The 21,227-nt window shown below is 49.5% G+C and overlaps 2 protein-coding genes across 5 annotated transcripts in view; one reads left to right on the top strand and one right to left on the bottom strand.

Annotated features, from left to right (window-relative positions):
• LOC140395380 (uncharacterized) overlaps positions 1 to 21,227 on the bottom strand; it is a 242,299-nt gene that overhangs the window by 936 nt on the left and 220,136 nt on the right. The window lies entirely within an intron of this gene.
• Positions 1 to 21,227, top strand: part of LOC140395379 (splicing factor U2AF 65 kDa subunit-like) — a 75,343-nt gene that overhangs the window by 42,562 nt on the left and 11,554 nt on the right. For all 4 annotated transcript variants that reach the window (XM_072483068.1, XM_072483067.1, XM_072483070.1 and 1 more), the window contains exon 7: positions 822 to 901. In XM_072483068.1, coding sequence (XP_072339169.1) covers positions 822 to 901 — 80 coding nt within the window. The remainder of the gene's footprint in view (positions 1 to 821; positions 902 to 21,227) is intronic.

Here is a 21,227-nt window from a genome sequence, read left to right as displayed (position 1 = left end):
TTTGTTTTTTTTCCTCTTGCCTTTTGAACATTTTATTTTTTCCTGTTTCCTTTTGACATTTTCTCAATTTCTTTTTCATTTTAATCTCTTCCATCCTCACCGGTTCTTAATCCCTGCAATTATTAAAAGTTCACTCACTTGTGGATTTTGGAAACCTGCAGAGTCTTTATGTTCCGGTTTGGAGCAGCTGGCGCAGCAAGATTCTACGCCAGCCTGGGAACGTGCGCATGTGACTAGGGCCACATTCGCAACACTGTAAGTCAGAAGGTTTTACCAGTTACGCTTCTGCTTTCCTCTGACCCATATGTGGTTTGCTTTTTTTTAAACAAGGGGTGAGTTCATTCAAATTAAGGTTTAGGAAGATACTTCCAACATATAATGCTTTCCTTAAGTGTTCTATAAATCCTTTTGTTCTCTTGAGGCAAAACATAATTAAGGTCCATTATCTGAACCCTTACTTGTCCCCTCCACAAGCTTAAGATGGCTCGAGTCCCGGTGGTGGCACACATCATCCATTAGCATGATGGTATCGTCAAATCTGCAGTTGCACTCGCTTACCACATGGAAGCAGATCATCTAGGATATAGTTTCTATGTATCTCATTGAAACATGTATTCCTATCCATTAAATAGAAATCGCCACGGTGATTCAGACATTCTGAATCCCTTGCCTACCTCCCACCAAGAGGTTAAATGTTTTGTGTGATCCTGATACTTTTCCTTAATTTTTTTGTTAACTGCAACTTAATGACCCATATTCCCACTAGCTTTTAGTCCAGGATGTTTATATTGCCATGTTTTGTTTCTCTTGTCTCTCTGTAGGTGTTGTCTCCACAGTGGTTCCAGATTCTCCACACAAGCTTTTCATTGGCGGTTTGCCCAATTACCTCAATGATGATCAGGTAGCTATGGATACACCCCATTCGGAGAAAGCTGACAGTGTGGTCCTGCACTTTCTCCCCATCAATTTCATATATCCAAAGCTGCGTTGATTTATGCTACTGACCAAATAAGGCTGGTCTGATAGTTATGGGGCAATTATTGACTGTTCAAGGTGTCAGCTTTCTCCAATGCAATTCCAAACTAATTTTTGAGGATGGCATTTTTTTCTTTATCACCAATTGGTTTCTAAGAGCCAGTAACTTTGGACAATCCTGATACTGAAGGATTTTAAAATGAGATTTATGTATAAAATCTTTCTGAGAAAATCAGTGAACAAGAAACATCTGTTGTTTTATGGTGAAGAGGATGGGTCAGTTGGATGGTTGCCCGTTATGGAATCGATAATAGCTTGGTCTGTTGCCTGTTTTGGAATTGATAATGGCACCTTTTTCTTTTTCTTTTGTCCCACTTTCTCCCAAAATCTTTTTTTTTTAAATGTGAAAATGCTTGTGTGAAAACGCTGATCGAATAAAGTGGCTGGTGGAGAATTTGATACTTAATATATAGAATCACCATTTTTGCTCAAGCAAATTTCACAAGCTTCGTTTTTCAGCAAGGGAAGTAGCAACTCGGGCTGCTGAAGGGTGACAGAATGTCTTAAAGATCCAGATCTACAATACCAGCACCACAAACAAAACAAGAAAGTGAACTCCATTCTGTAGCAACATTACTGGAAGATACTTGCATCTTAAGAGGGCCTTTTCTTCCCTGTTGCAGGAAGTTGTGTTTTTCTCCCATTTATTTTAGGACTCCTGAATTTGGCTTTGTTTTCCATTTTAGTATTTCAGTTATTTGTAAATTAGTGTAGGTATTTCTAATTGAAGCTTTCAGTTTGCCATCATGGCTTATTTTTCCAGTGGTAAAGATTTTCGTTTTAGCCCCATTTTCTTTTCACAGCAGTTCAGTTTTACAGGTTTTTAGATTCCTAAACCGTTCGGCACATAAAGGTGAGATGCAATTACAGTTAATTTCTTTACTACCTTATATGTAGTGTTGAAACACTTTGATAAATTTGTATAGTTCAAGCTTGGTTTTACTATAAAATTGCCCTTGAAGGATCATATCAGGTTGACTTTATTTAATTGATTTAGCATTTTTTTTTAGTAAAGTGATGGGCAATGGGCACTCAAGTTTTGGGCTGAAACTTAACTGTTGGATCCACTTGTACACATACAGTACTGACCAATACACACACTTTGTTAATTTTTTTAAAATGCATCATTGACTTTAAACACCTTCTGAATCTTTCCTTCCCCCAGACTGGACTATCTGCAAATAAGTTTCATGAAGATTAAGCATAGAAAATAATTTGGACAGTCTCAGAGGATCATTTAATGCATGCCTGAAGTACTGAACTATAACTGTTGCAAGTAAATTCAAAGCTGAAAGTGAAGCAACTCCTCCTGTGACCATACAGATTGGCAAACTAATTATAATCGCTGGTTGTAAATTGATGACTTAAGTCCTTGAGAAAACCCGGTCCTCATTAACTTCTTGAAGCATTTATTGAGGTTTTCACTGTTACTGCATTATTTTAAAAAAACTTTGAATTTACTTTTTCCATATGCAAGTACTGGATCACTGTTAATTTCGAGCCCTAATTTATGTGCCTTGCATGAATAAATTAACTTCTTTTACTGAATAGTTCAATTTTCACTGTTAATAGCAAACCTTTGCTTAAGGTGCACATTCACTTCCTAATTCCATGCTAAATATTTAATAGATTCCAAATGTTTTGTAAAGTTTAGAAACATGATATGATCCTTGGCAACACTTTATTTAATTTCTGTAGCTATCTTAACACTCACCTAAAACTGAGAAAGGGGGAACAATTGGAGAAATTGATAATAAGCTGTAATTGATATTCAACATTAGAAAATCTGAAATGCACGGTTTAATGAGAACAGGGAGTTTTGTTTTCTAATTCTAAATTTATGAGCCAGTGTTATACTGACTCCTTCCTTTGTAGTCACTGCTGGTTGATACTCATGGCTCTTTCATTTTTGTTCCCCCACTTTGTCCCCAGCTAGGGGCCTGTAAGATCGTAAGTCTTGGCGCATAGTTTGTTCAGTAGTACTGATCTACTGCTGCCATGCCAACCTGTAAGACAAGGCAAGTAAGAGCTCATGTCCCGCACTCGGATACCCTCGGAGCCAGCTGCTCTGCTCTGCCCTCAACTCTAGGACCTGCCCAGCCTTCCTGGGAGCATTTGCTGGCTTTGAGGGTAGACCTAAACAAAGAAAACAAATATAAACTTGTTTTTGGTACAAATGAATGAACCACTTTAAGTAGTGGTATAAGTAGTCCGTATAGACCTATGGTATATGTGCTGTAGGAGGCAAGACTTTTTTCCTTTTTTTTTTTCCAACTTGTCATATAGTCAAGGATTGTTTCTTTATGAATTTTTTTTAATTGGGAGAGATCTTTGAGCCTATAGTTTCTCAATTGCCTTTATTAACCCCTTGAGAACCAGATTTATTTTATGATGTTCAATTAGTAAGAACATTTCCATCGTTTTCCAATCACTTCGAATCCTTAAAATGTCACGGAAACTGCACAAAACCTTTCTTTGTCTACAATAATACCATAAATTTCTGATTGAATAAGTGCAGATCGTCCTCAATGGGTTAATTTAAAAGCTGAAAAGACCACAATTTGCTTGTATATTTAGAAAAATAACCCATATCTGGAGTCCAGAGTTCTGAAAAATATACCTGGATTCTGTTGGTATTTTGGATACAGGATCCGAGAGATATGTGAACCCAAGTACACAATGGGAGCTAAGGTGTGTGAATCCCAGTAAAGGGAATGCCTGATAAATGTTTGAATACCTGTGCTCTCAAAGGATTAAAAACCATAAAGCCAGGCTTTAATGTATGCTTTGGGGTAACAGGTTAATGGATTTTCCTGAAATTCCTGACTATTTCACATTGGTTCTATAATTATCTTGCCACTTAATTTCTAGTCTTTCTTCAAGAATTAAATCAAAGGTGACAACCCTTTTGTTATCATGTAATTTTGTTAAATGAAATTGAACCAGTTCTATCATCCATGACCTTTTTCTTATCTGATCATATAAATTTTAAATGTAATCCAGACAGTTATGAAGAGACTTCCCTTAAAAACTGTATTGTCTTTGATTCTGGATGAAGACCAATTTCATTGGGAGGCAAATAGTTCTGAGCCATGTAAATTGGAACCAAAGATTGACGGGCAAAACTGTAACACAATAATGGGTTGCCTGTAAAGATGAGATAGTTGGAGTACAGTCGAGGTACATTCTCAGGAGGAGGAAATGTAAGACAAACTAACCCAGAACTCCCTGGATGACATAAAAGGTAGAAAGCAGGATGAAGAAGAAAAGGATGCCATGTTTACAATAAAGTGAAGGAAAGTTGAATATAGAAAATAGGGGAAGTGGGGAAAAAAAGAGAAGCAAAGAGAGTTTGAAAAGAGACTGGCAACTAACATAAAAGGGAATCCAAAAGTTATCCCTAGGCATATAAATAATGTATGGGCAGTAAGAGGCAGGGATGGGCTGAATAAGGACCAAAAAGAGCAGTTATGTATGGAGGCAGTGGACATAGCTGAGGTACTAAATGAATCATTTACATCTGCCTTTACAAAAACGATGCTGCCACACAGTGAAAGAGGAAGTAGATGAGTCAAGTGTGAATTAATTAAGGAAAGCCAGCGCAGGTTTGTTGAGAGCAAATCATTTTGAAACATTTTGATTGAGTTTTAAAAATATATTTTTATTGAGGCATTTTTATATATATATATATATATATATATATTACACAACCATAAGAAAAAGCAAACAAACAGGAATGCAAATAACTAAAGAAAATAAATATCCAACATCCCAACATCTGCCTCCTGCTCTCCACCTCCCCAACCTCCTTTTTAATCCCCCCTCTCCCCCACTGCTGACATCTTAACTATTTTCAAATTAGTCGATGAAAGGCTGCCAACTCTAGACAAACCCCTCCACAGACCCTCTCAAGGCGAACTTTATCTTCTCCAGTCTGAGGCACTCTTGCTAGGTGGCTCACCCAAACCCCTAGTTTTGGTGGCCCCGAGTCCTGCCATTCCAATAAGATCTGTCTCCGGGCTACCAGAGGGGCAAAGACCAAGACGTCGGCCTCTCTCGCCCCCTGGACTCCCGGATCTTCTGACACTCCAAAAATTTCCACTTCTGGACTCTGGACCACCTTTGCCCTCAAGATCTCTGACATTACATCAGTAAACATCTGCCAGAATCCCTCTAGCTTAGGCCAGGCCCAAAACATGTGGACATGATTCGGGGGCCCACCCATACACCGCCCTCACCTATCCATCCCTTCAAAAGATCTAGTCATCCTGGCCACAGTCATATGTGCCCTGTGCACCACCTTGAACTGAATAAGGCTACAGTAATAAGACTTGCAACACCAAGTTAAAGTTCAACAGGTTTGCTTCGAATCACTAGCTTTTGGAGCGCAGTTCCTTCATCAGGCTGATGAAGGAGCTGCACTCCGAAAGCTAGTGATTCGAAACAAACCTGTTGGACTTTAACCTGGTGTCTTAGGACTTACTGTCCGTCCGTCCCCCCCGCCCCCAGTCCAAAGCCGGCATCTCCACATCTTGAATAAGATCCGTTCATCCTCATCCGAGCCTCCTTCCACGACCCAGCTTCCAACTCCCTCCCCAGCTCTTCCTCCCACTTGCGGTTCACTACCCCTATCGGACCCCCCTCCCAATCCATTAGCTCCTTATAGATTTCCGACACTCTGCCCTCACCCACCCCTGTTTTTGACACCACCTTGTCCTGTAGCCCCAGGGTTGGCAGATGGGGAAAGGTTGGCATCAACTTCCGAACAAAATCCCTCGCCTGCAAACACCGGAACCCATTCCCGCTGGACAGCTCAAATTCCTCCACCAACCCCTCCAAGCTTGAAAAGCTGCCCTCGACGAACAGATCCCCAAACATCTCAATCCCCACCCATCGCTCCGATGCTGCCGCCACTGTCCCCACATCCTTAGGGCCGCCACCACTACCAGGCTTGTGGAGTACCTGGCCGGCGAGAACGGCAGAGGCACCATCAATAATGCCCCTAAGCTCGAGCCATTGCAAGCTGCCTCCATCCGCTCCCATACTTTACCGCCCAGACGAACCCCGAAATCAGTCCATTAACACTCTTTTTAAAAAAAAAAACACCTTTGGGATAAAGACCGGGAGATTGCACCCGTCCCACCAACGGCAGTGGGAGCATATCCCACCTCCTAAATTCCCATTCATTTGCTCCACCAACCGAGCCAGATTCAGCTTGTGCACCTACTCCCACCCCGCACCACCTTGCCCCCACTTGACTGAGTTTTTTGATGAGGTTAAATCAACGCCCACCATCAGTGAAGGTTTGATGTGGTGTACATGGATTCCCAAAAGGTGTTTGAAGATGTGCCACATAATAGACTTGCCAGCAAAGTTGAAATCCATTAAATATAAGGGATAGTCACAACATGCATACAAAATTGGCTTAGTGACAGGAAGGAGAATAGTGGTGAACGGTTGTCTTTTGGACAGGAAGAAAGTGTATAGCAGTGTTCCCCAGAGGCCATTACTAGGACCACTGGTTTTCTTGACATTGTTGGGTATACGGGGTAACATCTCATTGTTAGTAAATGACATAAAACTTGGAAGTATTATGAACTGAGAAGCATAGTGGGCAGGCACGTGGCAGATTGAATTTAATGCACAGAAGTGTGAAATGTTGCATTTTATTTTAAAAAATATTTGGACTACCCAATTCTTCTTTTCCCAATCAAGGGGCAATCCACCTACCCTGAACATCTTTGGGTTGTGGGGGTGAGTCCCACACAGTCACGGGGAGAATGTGCAAGCTCCACATGAACAGTGACCCTGAGCTGGGATCGAACCTGGTCCTCAGCGTTGTGAGGCAGTAGTGCTAACCACTGCGGCACCATACCACCCCGAAATGATGAATTTTAAGAGTAAAAAGATGCAAAATAAATTGAAAGATACAATTTTAAAGTGGGTGGAGCAACAATGATCTGGGGTATATGTGCACAAATCATCAAAGATGGCTAGACAGATTGAGAAAGCAATTGCAGAATCCTGAACTTCATAACTAAAGGCACACAGTGCAAAAGCAAGTCGCTCATGATGAATATTTAAAACACTGGTTTAACCTCAACTGGAGTTTGTGTCCAATAATGGGCTTTCGGGAGCAGGTGTGGTTTTAGAGAGGCTGCACTAAAAAAAAGCTTTGAAAATGGTTCCAAGGATATGAGATTTTAATTATGTAGATAGATTGGAGAAACTGTGGTTATTATCCATGGAAGAGAGTGTTGAAAGAAGATTTGGGAGAGATATTCAAAATCATGAGGGATCCAGATAGAGCAGAAATTGGGGGAAACTGTTAGTGAAAGAGTCGAGAACCAAATTTAAGGGGATTGGCAAAAGAAGCAATAGCGACATTCTTTTTTTAAACACAGCAAGTGGTTATAATCTGGCATACATTGCCTGAGCATGTGATGGAGGCAGTTTCGATCATGGCTTTCAAAAAGGGTTTCGATGAGTAGTTGAAGGGCAGGTGAGTGGAAATGGCTTGAGTTGCTGTTAGAGAGCTAGTACAGACATGGTGGGCCAAATGACCTCTTTCTGCATCCTGTGATTCTAGAGAACTTGCATGCAGATTGTTAATTTATGTTTCATTGTATTTTTTTGCCACTCCGCAAGACAGAATATCTCTGCTTAGGTGAACTGTTTCATGTTGGGAGAAGGATGGGAGTGACATGGGGCGAAATTCTCTGGGATTGATGCCGGGACTGAATTGTGTGCAGTTTGTGTTTCCGTTGGCGCTATTTGTGGAGCAATTCAGGACGTGCTAATAGGCCAGCACTCTGCTGCCGTGAATTCCGAGCAGCTCTCGGCCCAGCAGGCATTCTAACTGCTGGGGCTGGAGTTAGTGCCAAAGAGCCTGGCAGTTGGAGCTGTTTTTAAGCGCTCCACTTACCATACACACTCACTGCAGCCACCAAGATGGATCAGAGAAGACCCGCCCACGAAGTCGAGAAATCGAGGTGGACCTCCACTCCTCACTGGCATGGAGGGACACCCTCTTCCCCAGCGTGGGCCGCAGACTCAAAATTGCGATCCTGAACACTGCCTGGGAGGTGTTTGCAGAGGCAGTGACGCTGAAAGTCTCACTTGTGATCTGGAGGGATGAGGGTCGCTGGTGAGTCTCTGCCCTGGGGGCCAGAGAACCAGGGGGAGTTCCAAAGGCTGCGGTGCAGGTGTCCTCTGGTTGGGTTGAGCTGAACCCCTGCAGTGTGGCATTGCTTCTGAGGAGTGCCAACAACTGTTGGGCTCCTGATTGAGCTTGGCCCTTGATGATGCAGCTGGGCTATGAGGGTGTCCAGAGGGGCAACTTGGGTGGGCTCCCAGATGACAGGCCTTCTGACTATTTAAAGATCACAAGCAGAACTCAGCAGTGTGAGCAGCCAGGATACTGTAAGTAGCACCAAAAGTAAGTAGCACTGTAAGTGGCGGTCTGAACCAGGCCACCTCAATCCTGGGGGTCAGGGGGGGGGTGGGGCACGTCACTGACTTGACACCAAGTCACTATCTGCTACTGTTCCCACAACCAACCCCCAGCAAGCCCAACAGTGTTCAGTGATTTTTCAGTTTTTTAGCCCCTTACTACCGTCCAAAGGCTGGTGCCCAGTCCACGTTTGTAAATGATTGTAATAATTCACACAACCGTGACCTCCACCACAGAAGAGCGGAGCATCGCGGAAAGGCACAGCATACTGTAGGCACAGTGTAGGATAGATGGCTTTTGTTTCGGTGCAACATCGTGGGCCGAAGGGCCTGTACTGCGCTATATCGTTCTATGATTCTATGATACTGTGTCCAACCCGCTAATCACATTTAAATGCATGCAAATGCCGAGTTTGCGCTTGCGGGGCGCAAACCTAGTTATCGCCACCAGCAAGGGACTGGAGCATTGCGGCCAAATCAGTGCAGGGCACGGGCCTAGATTTTTGCCTGACGCCCGATTCTCCGTCCGAATACAGTTCGCATTTGCGGCTTTGTGAGGCAGAGAATTTTGCCCATGTTATACTCAAATCCACCTGCCATCAGCAGTTTACTTACGGACCTGCAAAATAGGAGCCGAAGTAGGCCATTTGGCCTTTCTAGCCTGCTCCATCCTTCATTAGGGTCGGAGAATCGCTGGGGGGGGGGTGCGTCGATCACGCCGCCCGTGTCGGAGAATGGCAGGGGCGGGCGCGAGACAATGGACTCCGGGGCTGCCCGTATTCTCCCGGCTGAATGGGCCGAAGTCCCACCGGGGTCACGTCGGCGTAAATCAAAACACCTTTTTAACGGCGTCAACCAGTGCTGATGGTTGATGCCGTCCAGCGTGGAGGTTGGTCATGCCCTGGGTGGTGGCCGCAGGAGAGGTGATGGCGTGGCCGCAGTCTGTGTGTGTGTGGGGGAGAGGTGTGTGTGTGGGGGAGAGGTGTGTGTGTGTGGGGGAGAGGTGTGTGTGTGGGGGAGAGGTGTGTGTGTGGGGGAGAGGTGTGTGTGTGGGGGAGAGGTGTGTGTGTGGGGGAGAGGTGTGTGTGTGGGGAGAGGTGTGTGTGTGGGGGAGAGGTGTGTGTGTGGGGGAGAGGTGTGTGTGTGGGGGAGAGGTGTGTGTGTGGGGGAGAGGTGTGTGTGTGGGGGAGAGGTGTGTGTGTGGGGGAGAGGTGTGTGTGTGGGGGAGAGGTGTGTGTGTGGGGGAGAGGTGTGTGTGTGGGGGAGAGGTGTGTGTGTGGGGGAGAGGTGTGTGTGTGGGGGAGAGGTGTGTGTGTGGGGGAGAGGTGTGTGTGTGGGGGAGAGGTGTGTGTGTGGGGGAGAGGTGTGTGTGTGTGGGGGAGAGGTGTGTGTGTGTGGGGGAGAGGTGTGTGTGTGTGGGGGAGAGGTGTGTGTGTGTGGGGGAGAGGTGTGTGTGTGTGGGGGAGAGGTGTGTGTGTGTGGGGGAGAGGTGTGTGTGTGTGGGGGAGAGGTGTGTGTGTGTGGGGGAGAGGTGTGTGTGTGTGGGGGAGAGGTGTGTGTGTGTGGGGGAGAGGTGTGTGTGTGTGGGGGAGAGGTGTGTGTGTGTGGGGGAGAGGTGTGTGTGTGTGGGGGAGAGGTGTGTGTGTGTGGGGGAGAGGTGTGTGTGTGTGGGGGAGAGGTGTGTGTGTGTGGGGGAGAGGTGTGTGTGTGTGAGGGAGAGGTGTGTGTGTGTGGGGGAGAGGTGTGTGTGTGTGGGGGAGAGGTGTGTGTGTGGGGGGGAGAGGTGTGTGTGTGGGGGGGAGAGGTGTGTGTGGGGGGGGGAGAGGTGTGTGTGTGTGGGGGGGGAGAGGTGTGTGTGTGGGGGGGGGGAGAGGTGTGTGTGTGGGGGGGGGGAGAGGTGTGTGTGTGGGGGGGGGGAGAGGTGTGTGTGTGGGGGGGGGGGGAGAGGTGTGTGTGTGTGGGGGGGGAGGTGTGTGTGTGTGGGGGGGGAGAGGTGTGTGTGTGGGGGGGAGAGGTGTGTGTGTGGGGGGGGGAGAGGTGTGTGTGGGGGGGGAGAGGTGTGTGTGGGGGGGGGAAGAGGTGTGTGTGGGGGGGGGAGAGGTGTGTGTGGGGGGGGAGAGGTGTGTGTGGGGGGGGAGAGGTGTGTGTGTGGGGGGGAGAGGTGTGTGTGGGGGGTGGGGGAGGTTTGTGTGAGGGGGGGGAGGAGATGAGTGCAGGGGGGGGAGACGAGTGCCCGGGGGGGGGGGGGGGGGAGATGTGTGCCGGGGGAGGGGGGGAGATGAGTGCCGGGGGGGTGGATGAGTGACGGGGGTGGGGGGAAGAGATATGAGTGCCGGGGGAGGGGGGGGAGATGAGTGCCGCGGGGGGGGGGGGAGATGAGTGACTGGGGTGGGGGGAAGAGATATGAGTGCCGGGGGGGGGGGATGAGGATGAGTGCCGGGGCGGGGGGGGGGGGGGGGGGCGGGGGAGATGAGTGACGGGGGTGGGGGGAAGAGATATGAGTGCCGGGGGAGGGGGGGAGATGAGTGCCGCGGGGGGGGGGGGGGGGGGAGATGAGTGACTGGGGTGGGGGGAAGAGATATGAGTGCCGGGGGGGGGGGGGGGGGGGGGGATGAGGATGAGTGCCGGGGGGGGGGGGGCGGGGGAGATGAGTGCCGGGGGGGGGGGGGGGGGGAATATGAGTGCCGGGGGGGTGCGAGGGCAAGGGAGTTTGTCCGTCTGGCCACGTGCCATCCTTCAACAGTCGCGCCCATGCCACCTGGCTAAAGGGAGGGGGGTACGGGCAATGATGACGTGTCATCATTTCTCTCTCTTTCCCCCCCCGGCGCGCAGGCCGTCATGTTTTCTCATCAGCCAGCAATGTTGGCCGCTGCGGCGGCAGCCGCTATTCTCCATGTTGCCCTCGAGGAGGAGGAGGAGCGTGCCAGAGAGGCGGCGCAGGCTGCCGCAGAGGGGCAGGGACACCCGCCCGACAGGACGAGGAGGGGGACGTTGTGGCCACGGCAACGGAGGCACCCGAGGAGGCCCCGTGTGTACCGGCCCCAGTTGTCATACCAGGACCTCACGGACCGGGAATGCAGGAGGAGACTCTGGATGAGCCAGGAAACCGTGGCACACATCTGCCACCTCCTGGTACCGCGTGGCACTGGGGGGGGTGGGGAGAAGAGACACCCTCTCCCCGTGTCGTCAAGGTTACGGTGGCCCTGAACGTTTATGCCACGGGGTCATTGCAGGCGCCAGGTGGGGATCTGTCCGGCATCTCACAGACATCGGTGCACCAGTGCATCCGGGCAGTGACAGACGCCCTATATGCCGTTGCGGACTGCTACATCCGCTTCCCTGTGGACCGGGCCAGCCAGGATACCCGGGCCGTGGGCTTCTCTGCCGTGGCCGGGTTTCCAATGGTCCAGGGCGCGATCGATGGGATACACATCGCCGTGCGGCCAGCTGCAGATAACAGGGCCGTGTTCACCAATAGGAAGGGGACCTATTCCATGAACATCCAGGTGGTCTGCGATCACCGCAAGATCATACTGCACGTCTGTGCCCGGTACCCAGGAATTGTACATGACTCATACGTGTTGTCGCGGTCTTACATCCCCTGCATGTACGAGGGCCGCCACCCCCGGCTGAGGGGCTGGTTGCTGGGAGACAGGGGGTACCCATTGCGGTCGTGGCTGATGACGCCTATACGGAGGCCACAGAATGACGCGGAGAACAGCTACAATGATGCCCATGCAGCGACAAGGTGTGTGATAGGTGCTTTGGCGTGCTCAAAATGCGTTTCAGGTGCCTGGACCCCTCCAGTATCTCAGATAGGGGCGGCCGCATCATTGTGGTGTGCTGCGTCCTGCACAACATAGCCCAGCAGAGGGGCGATGTTCCGCAAGCAGAGGAGGGCGGAGTGGAGGAGCAGCAGGAAGAGGCGCAGTCCTCCCAGATGAGGGGGATGGGGGCAATGGTCAGGGCAGACGGGCTAGACATGGGCGGATGGCTGTCCACTGTTACCGGCTGGGCCAGCGGGCACGTGACAGGCTGATAGCCGCCCGCTTCACTGACTAGGGGGCGTGGGAATCGGCGAGTATGGCCACATACCGCATACCATGGCAACACCCACCCAGCACCCTCATCCCCCCCCCCACCACACCCACCCCACCCGCATGCACACCACCCCTCCATTGCCGATCCACCTGCGGCACGACGGCCGGGCTCTCACGGGCGCCGGTGGAAGCGTGTCTATTGCAGGCCATGGAGGGTGATGACAACCCGCTCTGCAATGAGCGCCTGGCTCCACGTCGTTGGACGATGTCTGACCCATGGCCACAGTACCACCATCCACCCGGATCATCCCTGCATGCGGTTGTGACACTGCAGCGCACGGTCGCGTCCTTTGCCAGGGGTGATGGTGAGGGCGGCGCAGGGGGAAGGGGGCAGACTCACCTGAGGCCGACGTAAGACCACCCCTCACACACACACTGGCGCTCAACGTACATGACACCCCCGCACGCTTCGGACAGAACACAAAGGCAGCTTCTGTAGGTGTTAAAGTGACTTCAAAAACAAACAGTGCATACACGTGCCCTAGCCCCTAAAACTCGTCTGTGCCCTGCACCCGTGCCAACTTACTCTGTGTCTAATTGTTTGGCTTTACGGGCCCTTTGACTACGCCTAGGTGGTTCCCCAGACGGTACAGCAGAACTGGAGGTGGACTCCTGTGATTCCTGCCCTCTGACTCGGGATCCCTTTGGCGGCCGCTTCCTGGGGCGCCCTGGCCTAAATGGGCCAGGCTGCGGCCCGGGCAACTGGGGTTACGAACTGCCAGCCAGTCCTGCCCGTTGCCCGCCCGATGCACCTAGGACGGAAGGGGGGGGGAGGAGTCCGAGGTGCTGCAGTGTTCCTGGACCTCTCCTCCAGGGGGACCAGGGACGGGCGCCAGCAACTCCTCCTCCCTTGGGGTGCCCAATGGCCCCCAGGCCTCTACATGGGTCGGGGGTGCGAACGGACCGGCCATCCGACTCCCCTCCGACACCTGGCGCTGCCAGTCCTGGAGGCCCCTGCTGGTATCGACAAGGGTCTGCAGGTTTGCAGCCATGGAGCTCAGGGAGTTGGCCATCCCTGTCTGTGACTGTGCGACGCCGGCTAGCACATGGGCAATGGTGCCGATGCCCTCAGCGATGGCCTGCTGAGACTGGGCCATGGCCTGCAGGGATTGGGCCATTGCCTGCTGAGACTGGGCCATGGCCTGCTGAGACAGGGCCACAGCGTTGCGCGCCTCTGCCATCTGCCGCTGGCTTATGGCCTCCTGTAAGAGGGCGGCCATGTCCTGGGCACAGACGCCACCTGCACGAAAAGCCCCAGGCCTCGCATACTGCTCCCCATGTCTGACACCGTCGCATCCATTGCCTCCACCGCGGACGCCACCCGTGCGGTGTTGGCCTGGGTGGCACGCATGACCGGGACCACTCCCAGCTCCTGGACGCGGGTGCACTCCTCCACCTGCGACTGCAGCCGCTGCAAGCCGACCGTCGCCCTCTTTGCTCGTCCCAGGTTGTATCGGGGCTATGGTTGGGTGTGGTAACTCCAGGAACACGGGATCCATCTGGGCGGCAGCTGTTCCCTTGCGTCAGGATGCCCTCCGACCTCCCGGCTCCTCTGCTGCTCCTACCTCCACCTGCTGTACCTGTACGGCTGTGTTGTGCGTACCAGTGAGTGTACCAGACGCCTCATCACTAAAGTGCCCAACCGAGGTGAGTGTCTTTGCGATGGTGGAGGGTGTTGGAGACAGCAGTGGCGTTGTCGTGTGCATCGTCATACTCTTGAGTCCATGGTACTTTGGGGTGGAGGTTCGTCTCCACCCATCCACTCTGTGTCACTGTCCTGTATTTCGGTTTCCTGAGTAGGGCTGTCCTGGGTAGTGGTGTCCTGGGTAGTGGTTTCGTGGCTCGGCTGCGACGGGGGCCTGTGGCTGCCCCCCTTGTCGCTGGGTGGCACACGCCTGCGTCGCCGCACCCGCAGGAGACGGGGGCGTCGTCTCCCTATTGCTCCAGGTCTCTCCGTCTCCTGTGGGGCACCCTGCGGGCGTCGCGTGCCTGAGGGCCCGGGTCTCTACGTATCCCGTGGTCGCCCTGGGGCATCCTGCGGGCGTCGCGTGCCAGAGGGTCCGAGTCTCTCCATATCCGGTGGTCGCCCTGGGGCATCCTGTGGGCGGTCAGCAACTGTGGGGATGGATGCCTCGACGTTTCCTCCTGCAATACACAATGAAGCATGCATGGTTAGACACGCAGGCGGTGATCAGGTGATATGAGGGAGGGGGGGATATGGGGACGGGCTGTCCATGGCTTCCTTGCTGGTGGGCCCCGACCTCTGCATCGGCAACCTCCTGGTCCTCCGGTCCGCCAGCCAGTTCCAGGGCCCTTTCCTCATGTACGGTGAGTGGCCTCTCATCAGCTGGGGTCCCTCCAGTCCTCTCATGCTCCCTATTGTTGTGTACACGCTTCTGTGGGGGGCGGGTGGGTGGCAGAGGTAAAGGGCAACAGTGTTAGACAGGTATATGAATGCACGCCATCAGTTGCGCGTATGGTGCAAAGGTTCGGGTTAGGGTTGGTTTCACCTGGGGGTGTGCTGCACATCGGGCAGGGAGAGGGGGGGACTCACCCTGGCTGCCCTGACGAGGTCGTTCACCTTGTGGCACTGGGTGCCTGTCTGTGGTGTCAGAGCCATAGCGCTGACGGCCTCTGCCACCTCCCTCCACAGACGCCGGCCATGCCCGGGGTACAGGGACTCCCTCCTCTCCTCCACTGCGTCCAGGAGCGCCTCGATGTCGCGGTCCTGGAACCTCGGGGCTGCGCGGCAGGCGGCCATCTTGTCGGGTCTTCCGGAGTGGGGGGGGGGGGGGCGTCTTTTGAGCTGTCACGGCGTCGCCATCCACGTCGGGTGACACCATCACGAATGGCGTCACGCCGCTGCTAGCCCATTCGGGGCCGGAGAACTTGCGTTTGGGGGGGCCCGACGCCGGAGTGATCCGCGCCGTTTTTGGCGCCGGGTCCCGGACGTCAGCCCGTTTTCGGAGAATCCCGCCCCAGGACTATTTATGTTTTGAATTCCGCATTCCCACCTAACCCATATAACCATAAAGTTCCAAAGTCTCTCAACCCTCTGAAAGAGAAAATTTCTTATCTCTCCTGAAAGGGTGACCCCTAATTTTAAAACATGTATCCGAATTCTGGACTCCCCCACAAGAGGAAACATCGGGCGAGATCTTCCCAAGAGGGGACAGAGATCCAGAGCATGCGCGTTTATTCTTTCACTCACATGGTTATTCAACAGTACTGGCTTTGAATAAGCGGCCTAAATGGGGAACGCGCGTCCGAGAACGCACATAGCCCCGCTTTTTACAACGCAGAGCTCTGCTGGCCGAAACTCTCCATTGTAGCGAGATCTCCGAGGCCCACAAAAAAAAACCTGACCTCCCCCAGCCCGAACACAGCACCTTGCAATCCCGGCACGATCGTGCGCATGCAAACAATGCCAGCTTGGCACCGCTATTGCCAGTGTCACCTTGGCACTGACAGGCTGGCACCCAGGTGGCACTGACAGGGTGCCAGGTTGGGACTGTCAGGGTGCCCAGGTGGCACCGGCAATGCCAGGGCACCACCCTGCCCAAAGGTCATGCAGCTGGGAGCCTCCAACCCCTTTGGGGACCCCCACAAGTGCCATTCGATCTGGTCCCCATTGGTGCGGACCAATACAACAGAGCTCGCCCGAGGTGAAGGGATTGAATCCCAAAGCCTCCGGCATCTTGGGAATCTGTACATTAGAGTAAGGCTTACTGCCTCACTCTAATATGCAGATTTGCCAAAAACTGATCCCGCCCATTTTGGGCAAGATTCGCTTTGCAACGTCGCGAGATAGCGTTGAATCTCGCAAGGCGTTGCAAGCCAGGTAGATCCTGGGAGCGAGCTTTTTTGGCTTTCGCTGGCCCACTGCGCCGAGCTATTTTCCGGCACAGCGTGACCGGAAGATCGCACCCATACCGTTCAGGATCTTTTATACTGGATCAAGTCACCTCTTGTTCTTGGAAACAAGCCCAGTCTGTTCAATCTTTCCTCGTGAGACTATACACATACCAATTATCAATCTAGTAAAACCTTCACTGAACCACTCCAATGCATTTCCGTCCTTTCTTAAATAAGGAGACCAAACTACACACCGTATTCGAGCTGTGGTCTCACCAGGGCAGCACGGTAGCATTGTGGATAGCACAATTGCTTCACAGCTCCAGGGTCCCATGTTCGATTCCGGCTTGGGTCACTGTCTGTGCGGATTCTGCACATCCTCCCCGTGTGTGCGTGGGTTTCCTCCGGGTGCTCCGGTTTCCTCCCACAGTCCAAAGATGTGCAGGTTAGGTGGATTGGCCATGATAAATTGCCCTTAGCGTCCAAAATTGCCCTTAGTGTTGGGTGGGGCTGCTGGGTTCTAGGGATAGGGTGGAGGTGTTGACCTTGGGTAGGGTGCTCTTTCCAAGAGCCGGTGCAGTCTCGATGGGCCGAATGGCCTCCTGCACTGTAAATTCTGTGATAATCAATGCCACATATAACTGACACACAACATTCTTCCTTTTTATGTTCAATTCCTCTTGTAATAAAGGATAGCATTCCATTAGACTTCTTATTACTTGCTGTACCTGCATACTGACTTTTTGTGATTCACTCACTGGAACATCTAGATCCCTCTGCACCTCGGAACTCAGCAGCCGTTCTTCGTTTAAGTAATAATCTGCCTTTTATTCTTCTTGCCAAAATGGACAATTTCACATTTGCCCACATTACACTCAATTTGCCAGGTTTTTGCCCACTCACTGAACATTATCCTTGTCCCTTTGCGTCGTCCTCACAATTTACTTCTGTACCTATCTTTGTGTCATCATCAAATTGAGAAACCATACCTTCAGTCCCTTAATCCAAGTCATTTATACAAATTGTAAAAAGTTGAGTTTCCAGCACTGATCCCTGTGGCCCAGCACTGATCCCTGTGGCACACCACTCATCACATCCTGTCAACCAGAAAAAGACTAATTTATGTCAACTGTTTCCTGTTAGCTAACCAATCTTCAATCCATGCCAATATGTTACCCCTTACACCATAAGCTTCTATTTTACACAATAACCTTTGATGTTACACCTGCCTTCTGGGGCAGCACGGTGGCGCAGTGGGTTAGCCCTGCTGCCTCACGGCGCCGGCGTCCCAGGTTCAATCCCGGCTCTGGGTCACTGTCCATGTGGAGTTTGCACATTCTCCCCGTGTTTGCGTGGGTTTCGCCCCCACAACCCAAAAGATGTGCAGGCTAGGTGGATTTGCCACTCTAAATTGCTCCTAAATGGAAAAAATGAATTGGGTATTCTAAATTTTTTTTTTTTTTTTTTGAAAAGAAATGCCTTCTGGAAATCTAAGTACATACATCCATCGGTTCTCCTTTAACCACAGTACATGTGACTCCTTCAAAGAAACAATGAGGTACATTTACTATCTTCCAATCTAATGGAACCTTCCCTGAATCTAGGGAATTTTGGAAAATTTAAATCAATGCATTAACTATCTCATTAGCTACTTTTTCAAGACCTTTAGGTGATGTCCATCTGGACCAGGGGGTTTGTCAGCCTGCCTACCCAACAGTTTGCTTAATGCCACTTCACTGGTGATTATAATTTTCTTGTTCTTCCCTCCTTTCCATTTCCCAATTTACAGCTATTTCTGGGATGTTACTATTGCAGACTGATGCAAAATACCTGTTTAATTTATCCACCTAGTCCTCCTTTCCATTACCAATTCTCCAGACACACTTTCTATAGGATTATGGAAGTTTTCTTTCTCATTAGAATGTGTATTCTGAAAAATGAAATGAAATGAAAATCACTTATTATCACAAGTAGGCTTCAAATGAAGTTGCTGTGAAAAGCCCCTAGTTGCCACATTCCGGCGCCTGTTCGGGGAGGCTGGTACGGGAATTGAATCGTGCTGCTGGTCTGCCTTGGTCTGCTTTAAAAGCCAGCTATTTAGCCCTGTGCTAAACCAGCCCCTTAAATAAATGTCTGCTACTGAATCTGTTGATTGCTCCGTTAAGCATATTTACTCGTTCACTCTCTAGCTAGCTCCACTTTCATTGTCCTCATGATTGCCCTTATTTAAATTTAATATAATAGTGTTGGACACACTCTTCTCTCCCTTTAAACTGAATGTAAAATTCAGTCATATTATGATTGCTGCGACCAAGGAGTGCCTTCACTATGATGTTACCAATTAGTCCTATCTTATTGCACAATACCAGGTCTAGTGTAGCCTGCCTTCTGGTTGGCTACAGAACATGTTCTAAGAAACTATCCTGAAAAATTCTATCAGCTCCTCTAGCTACACTACCTTTGCCCATGCGATTTTTCCAAACTGTATGTAGATTAAATACCCATTATTGCCTATGATTATTGCAGTACCTTTCTGGCAAACTCCCATTATCTCTTTTATACTCTCCTACCATGTAGTTACAATTAGGGGCCCTGTACACCACGTCCACAAGTGACTTCTTGCCGTTGTAATTCATCATCTTAACCCAAACTGCTTCTTCATCCTGGTTTGCTGAACTTGGGTCATTACTCTTTAATGTGCGAATATCATCATTAATTAACCAACACTTCCCCTGTTTTTCTTCTCCTTCATAAATGTCATATCCTTCAATATTCAGGTTCTAATCTATGTCACGGATGGAGTTCATCAGGACCTTGTCAGTCCACAGCTCCATCAGTTTGCTCAGTACCACTTCCCTAGTGATTGTACTTTCACCATGTTCCCCTCTTTCTTTCACTTCCTGATTTACAGCTATTACTGGAATTTCTTTGTACCATCTGTAGTGAAGACAAGTAAAATACTTGTTCATTTCAGCTGCCATTTTCTTATTATCTATTAATAATTTCCCATTATCACTCTAGACAACCAACATTCACTTTACTTACTCCTTTTTAAACATCTGTAGAAACTCTGACTATCTGTTTTTGTGGAACAGTCTTGATGGTTGTCACAGATATTATGACTAGATAAAGGAAGCGGCATAACTCCTCAAGTCTACTCCATGGATATAAATGTGTATAAACAACTGGCATTGATGTAAACATTTTGGTTTCTAGTTCCCTTAAAAAAAATGTATCCACCTTTATATGAAGTGAGTATGGGTTTGCGAACGGTTGGGACAAGCGATTCCAATAAAACAACTCTGGCCTCCAGTTTGCTTGGTGATCGCATATGTATTTATGTGAATTCCAATGGAATTATTCACCTATTATGAGTGTAAGTGCTTCAAAGTGTTTGTCAGCGTTTAATTTGGAGAAGTTGATAATGGTGTGATTAGAGTGTGTGAAGGAAGAAATTCACAACACTGGGGCCAGAAAGCAAATTGTTAGAAATGTTTTTGATGGGGTTTGGGTGTTGAGATGATGCTTGAGATTGTATCCCGTTTGAACGTTGCATTGTGTTTTAACACTTTCTGATGGTGTGTAGTACCAGTTAATGGTGTGCAAACTCTTTTGGTGACATGGTTTAATTCATGCTTGTGTTTGGTCATTCGCTGTCCAATACCAGGCCAGGTGCTTTTTATATTTTTAAGAGTTCTTTTAAAATTAATAATCCAGTTAGATCCTTGTTGTCCAGCTTGTTTGTATTTAGTGGATCAGTGCAAGTATAAGAACAGACCTACAGTCAGTCTATATTTATATAAAAGGAAATCTTTGGCGAATTGTTCTTGCCTCTGAAACCAAGATATGGATCCTTGGCCCTTACCTCTCCCTCTGTTTCCAATTCCACATTCCTTCATCTGTTCTGTGAAAATTACTTCTGTGAAGTTTAGCTAATTTGTAACGCCATTTAAAATAAGTAGCGTTTTCCATTGCTATAATTTTTTTTTTGCTTTTATTAAATATGATCAACTCCTTTGGATTATGTAAGCTGAACAAGGATATTATTTTAAACTGAGTGGTTGTGTGGGAACTATCTGTTTAAAATTGTGGGTGTCGCTTGCGAGCTTTGTGGGGTTTGTCATTTGCAGGCAAAGAGATGGCTGACTTTTTTTCTACATTTGGAAAGTGTTGTTCAAACCAGAACATAAGCGATACTTATGTTGCTGCTGATGGGACCAAAGGGGAAGGAGGAGTGATACTGGGGATGGCGGGGTTGCTGACAGGCCCATAGGAGCTGGGGCAGGGCTGGAGTCAGCCTGGACTCAGGCCAGAGACTGCTTGCCACGACTTTGGAACCCTGTCACTTCCGCCAGAATCACGATTGAGACTGCCGCAGATAGCTGGGACCACACTCTCTGGAGCGTGCAGACACAACAGATTCAGACACACGAGTAATCCGGGACAAATGGCATCCTGGAAAGCCAAATTCTGAGACCGTCCCAATTGGAATCCCTCTGCCAGAATTTGAAAAATTGGTGTTCTGGTGTGGTTTATTGTGTAACAGTGCCTTGGTGCTGGCTGCTGTTTATTTAACTGGAAATCTTCTCGTCTTTGGTATAATGAGAACTATCTTATCTGATTGCAAAATGTTGACTGGAGGCCTGTTCTTAAACTTCAGACTGTCTACATTTAATTGAACTGCTGAGTTTAAAATTATAGACCGAGGGATAGTTTATCGAATTGTCTCTTTCACCATTTTATGCCCAGTACCTAAAAGGGTAGAATTTTTATTTCCAAACTTTG

This window comes from Scyliorhinus torazame, chromosome 18 (genome assembly GCF_047496885.1).
Source record: "Scyliorhinus torazame isolate Kashiwa2021f chromosome 18, sScyTor2.1, whole genome shotgun sequence".
Lineage (NCBI taxonomy): Eukaryota > Metazoa > Chordata > Chondrichthyes > Carcharhiniformes > Scyliorhinidae > Scyliorhinus > Scyliorhinus torazame.
This window is presented reverse-complemented; position numbering and strand designations above follow the sequence as displayed.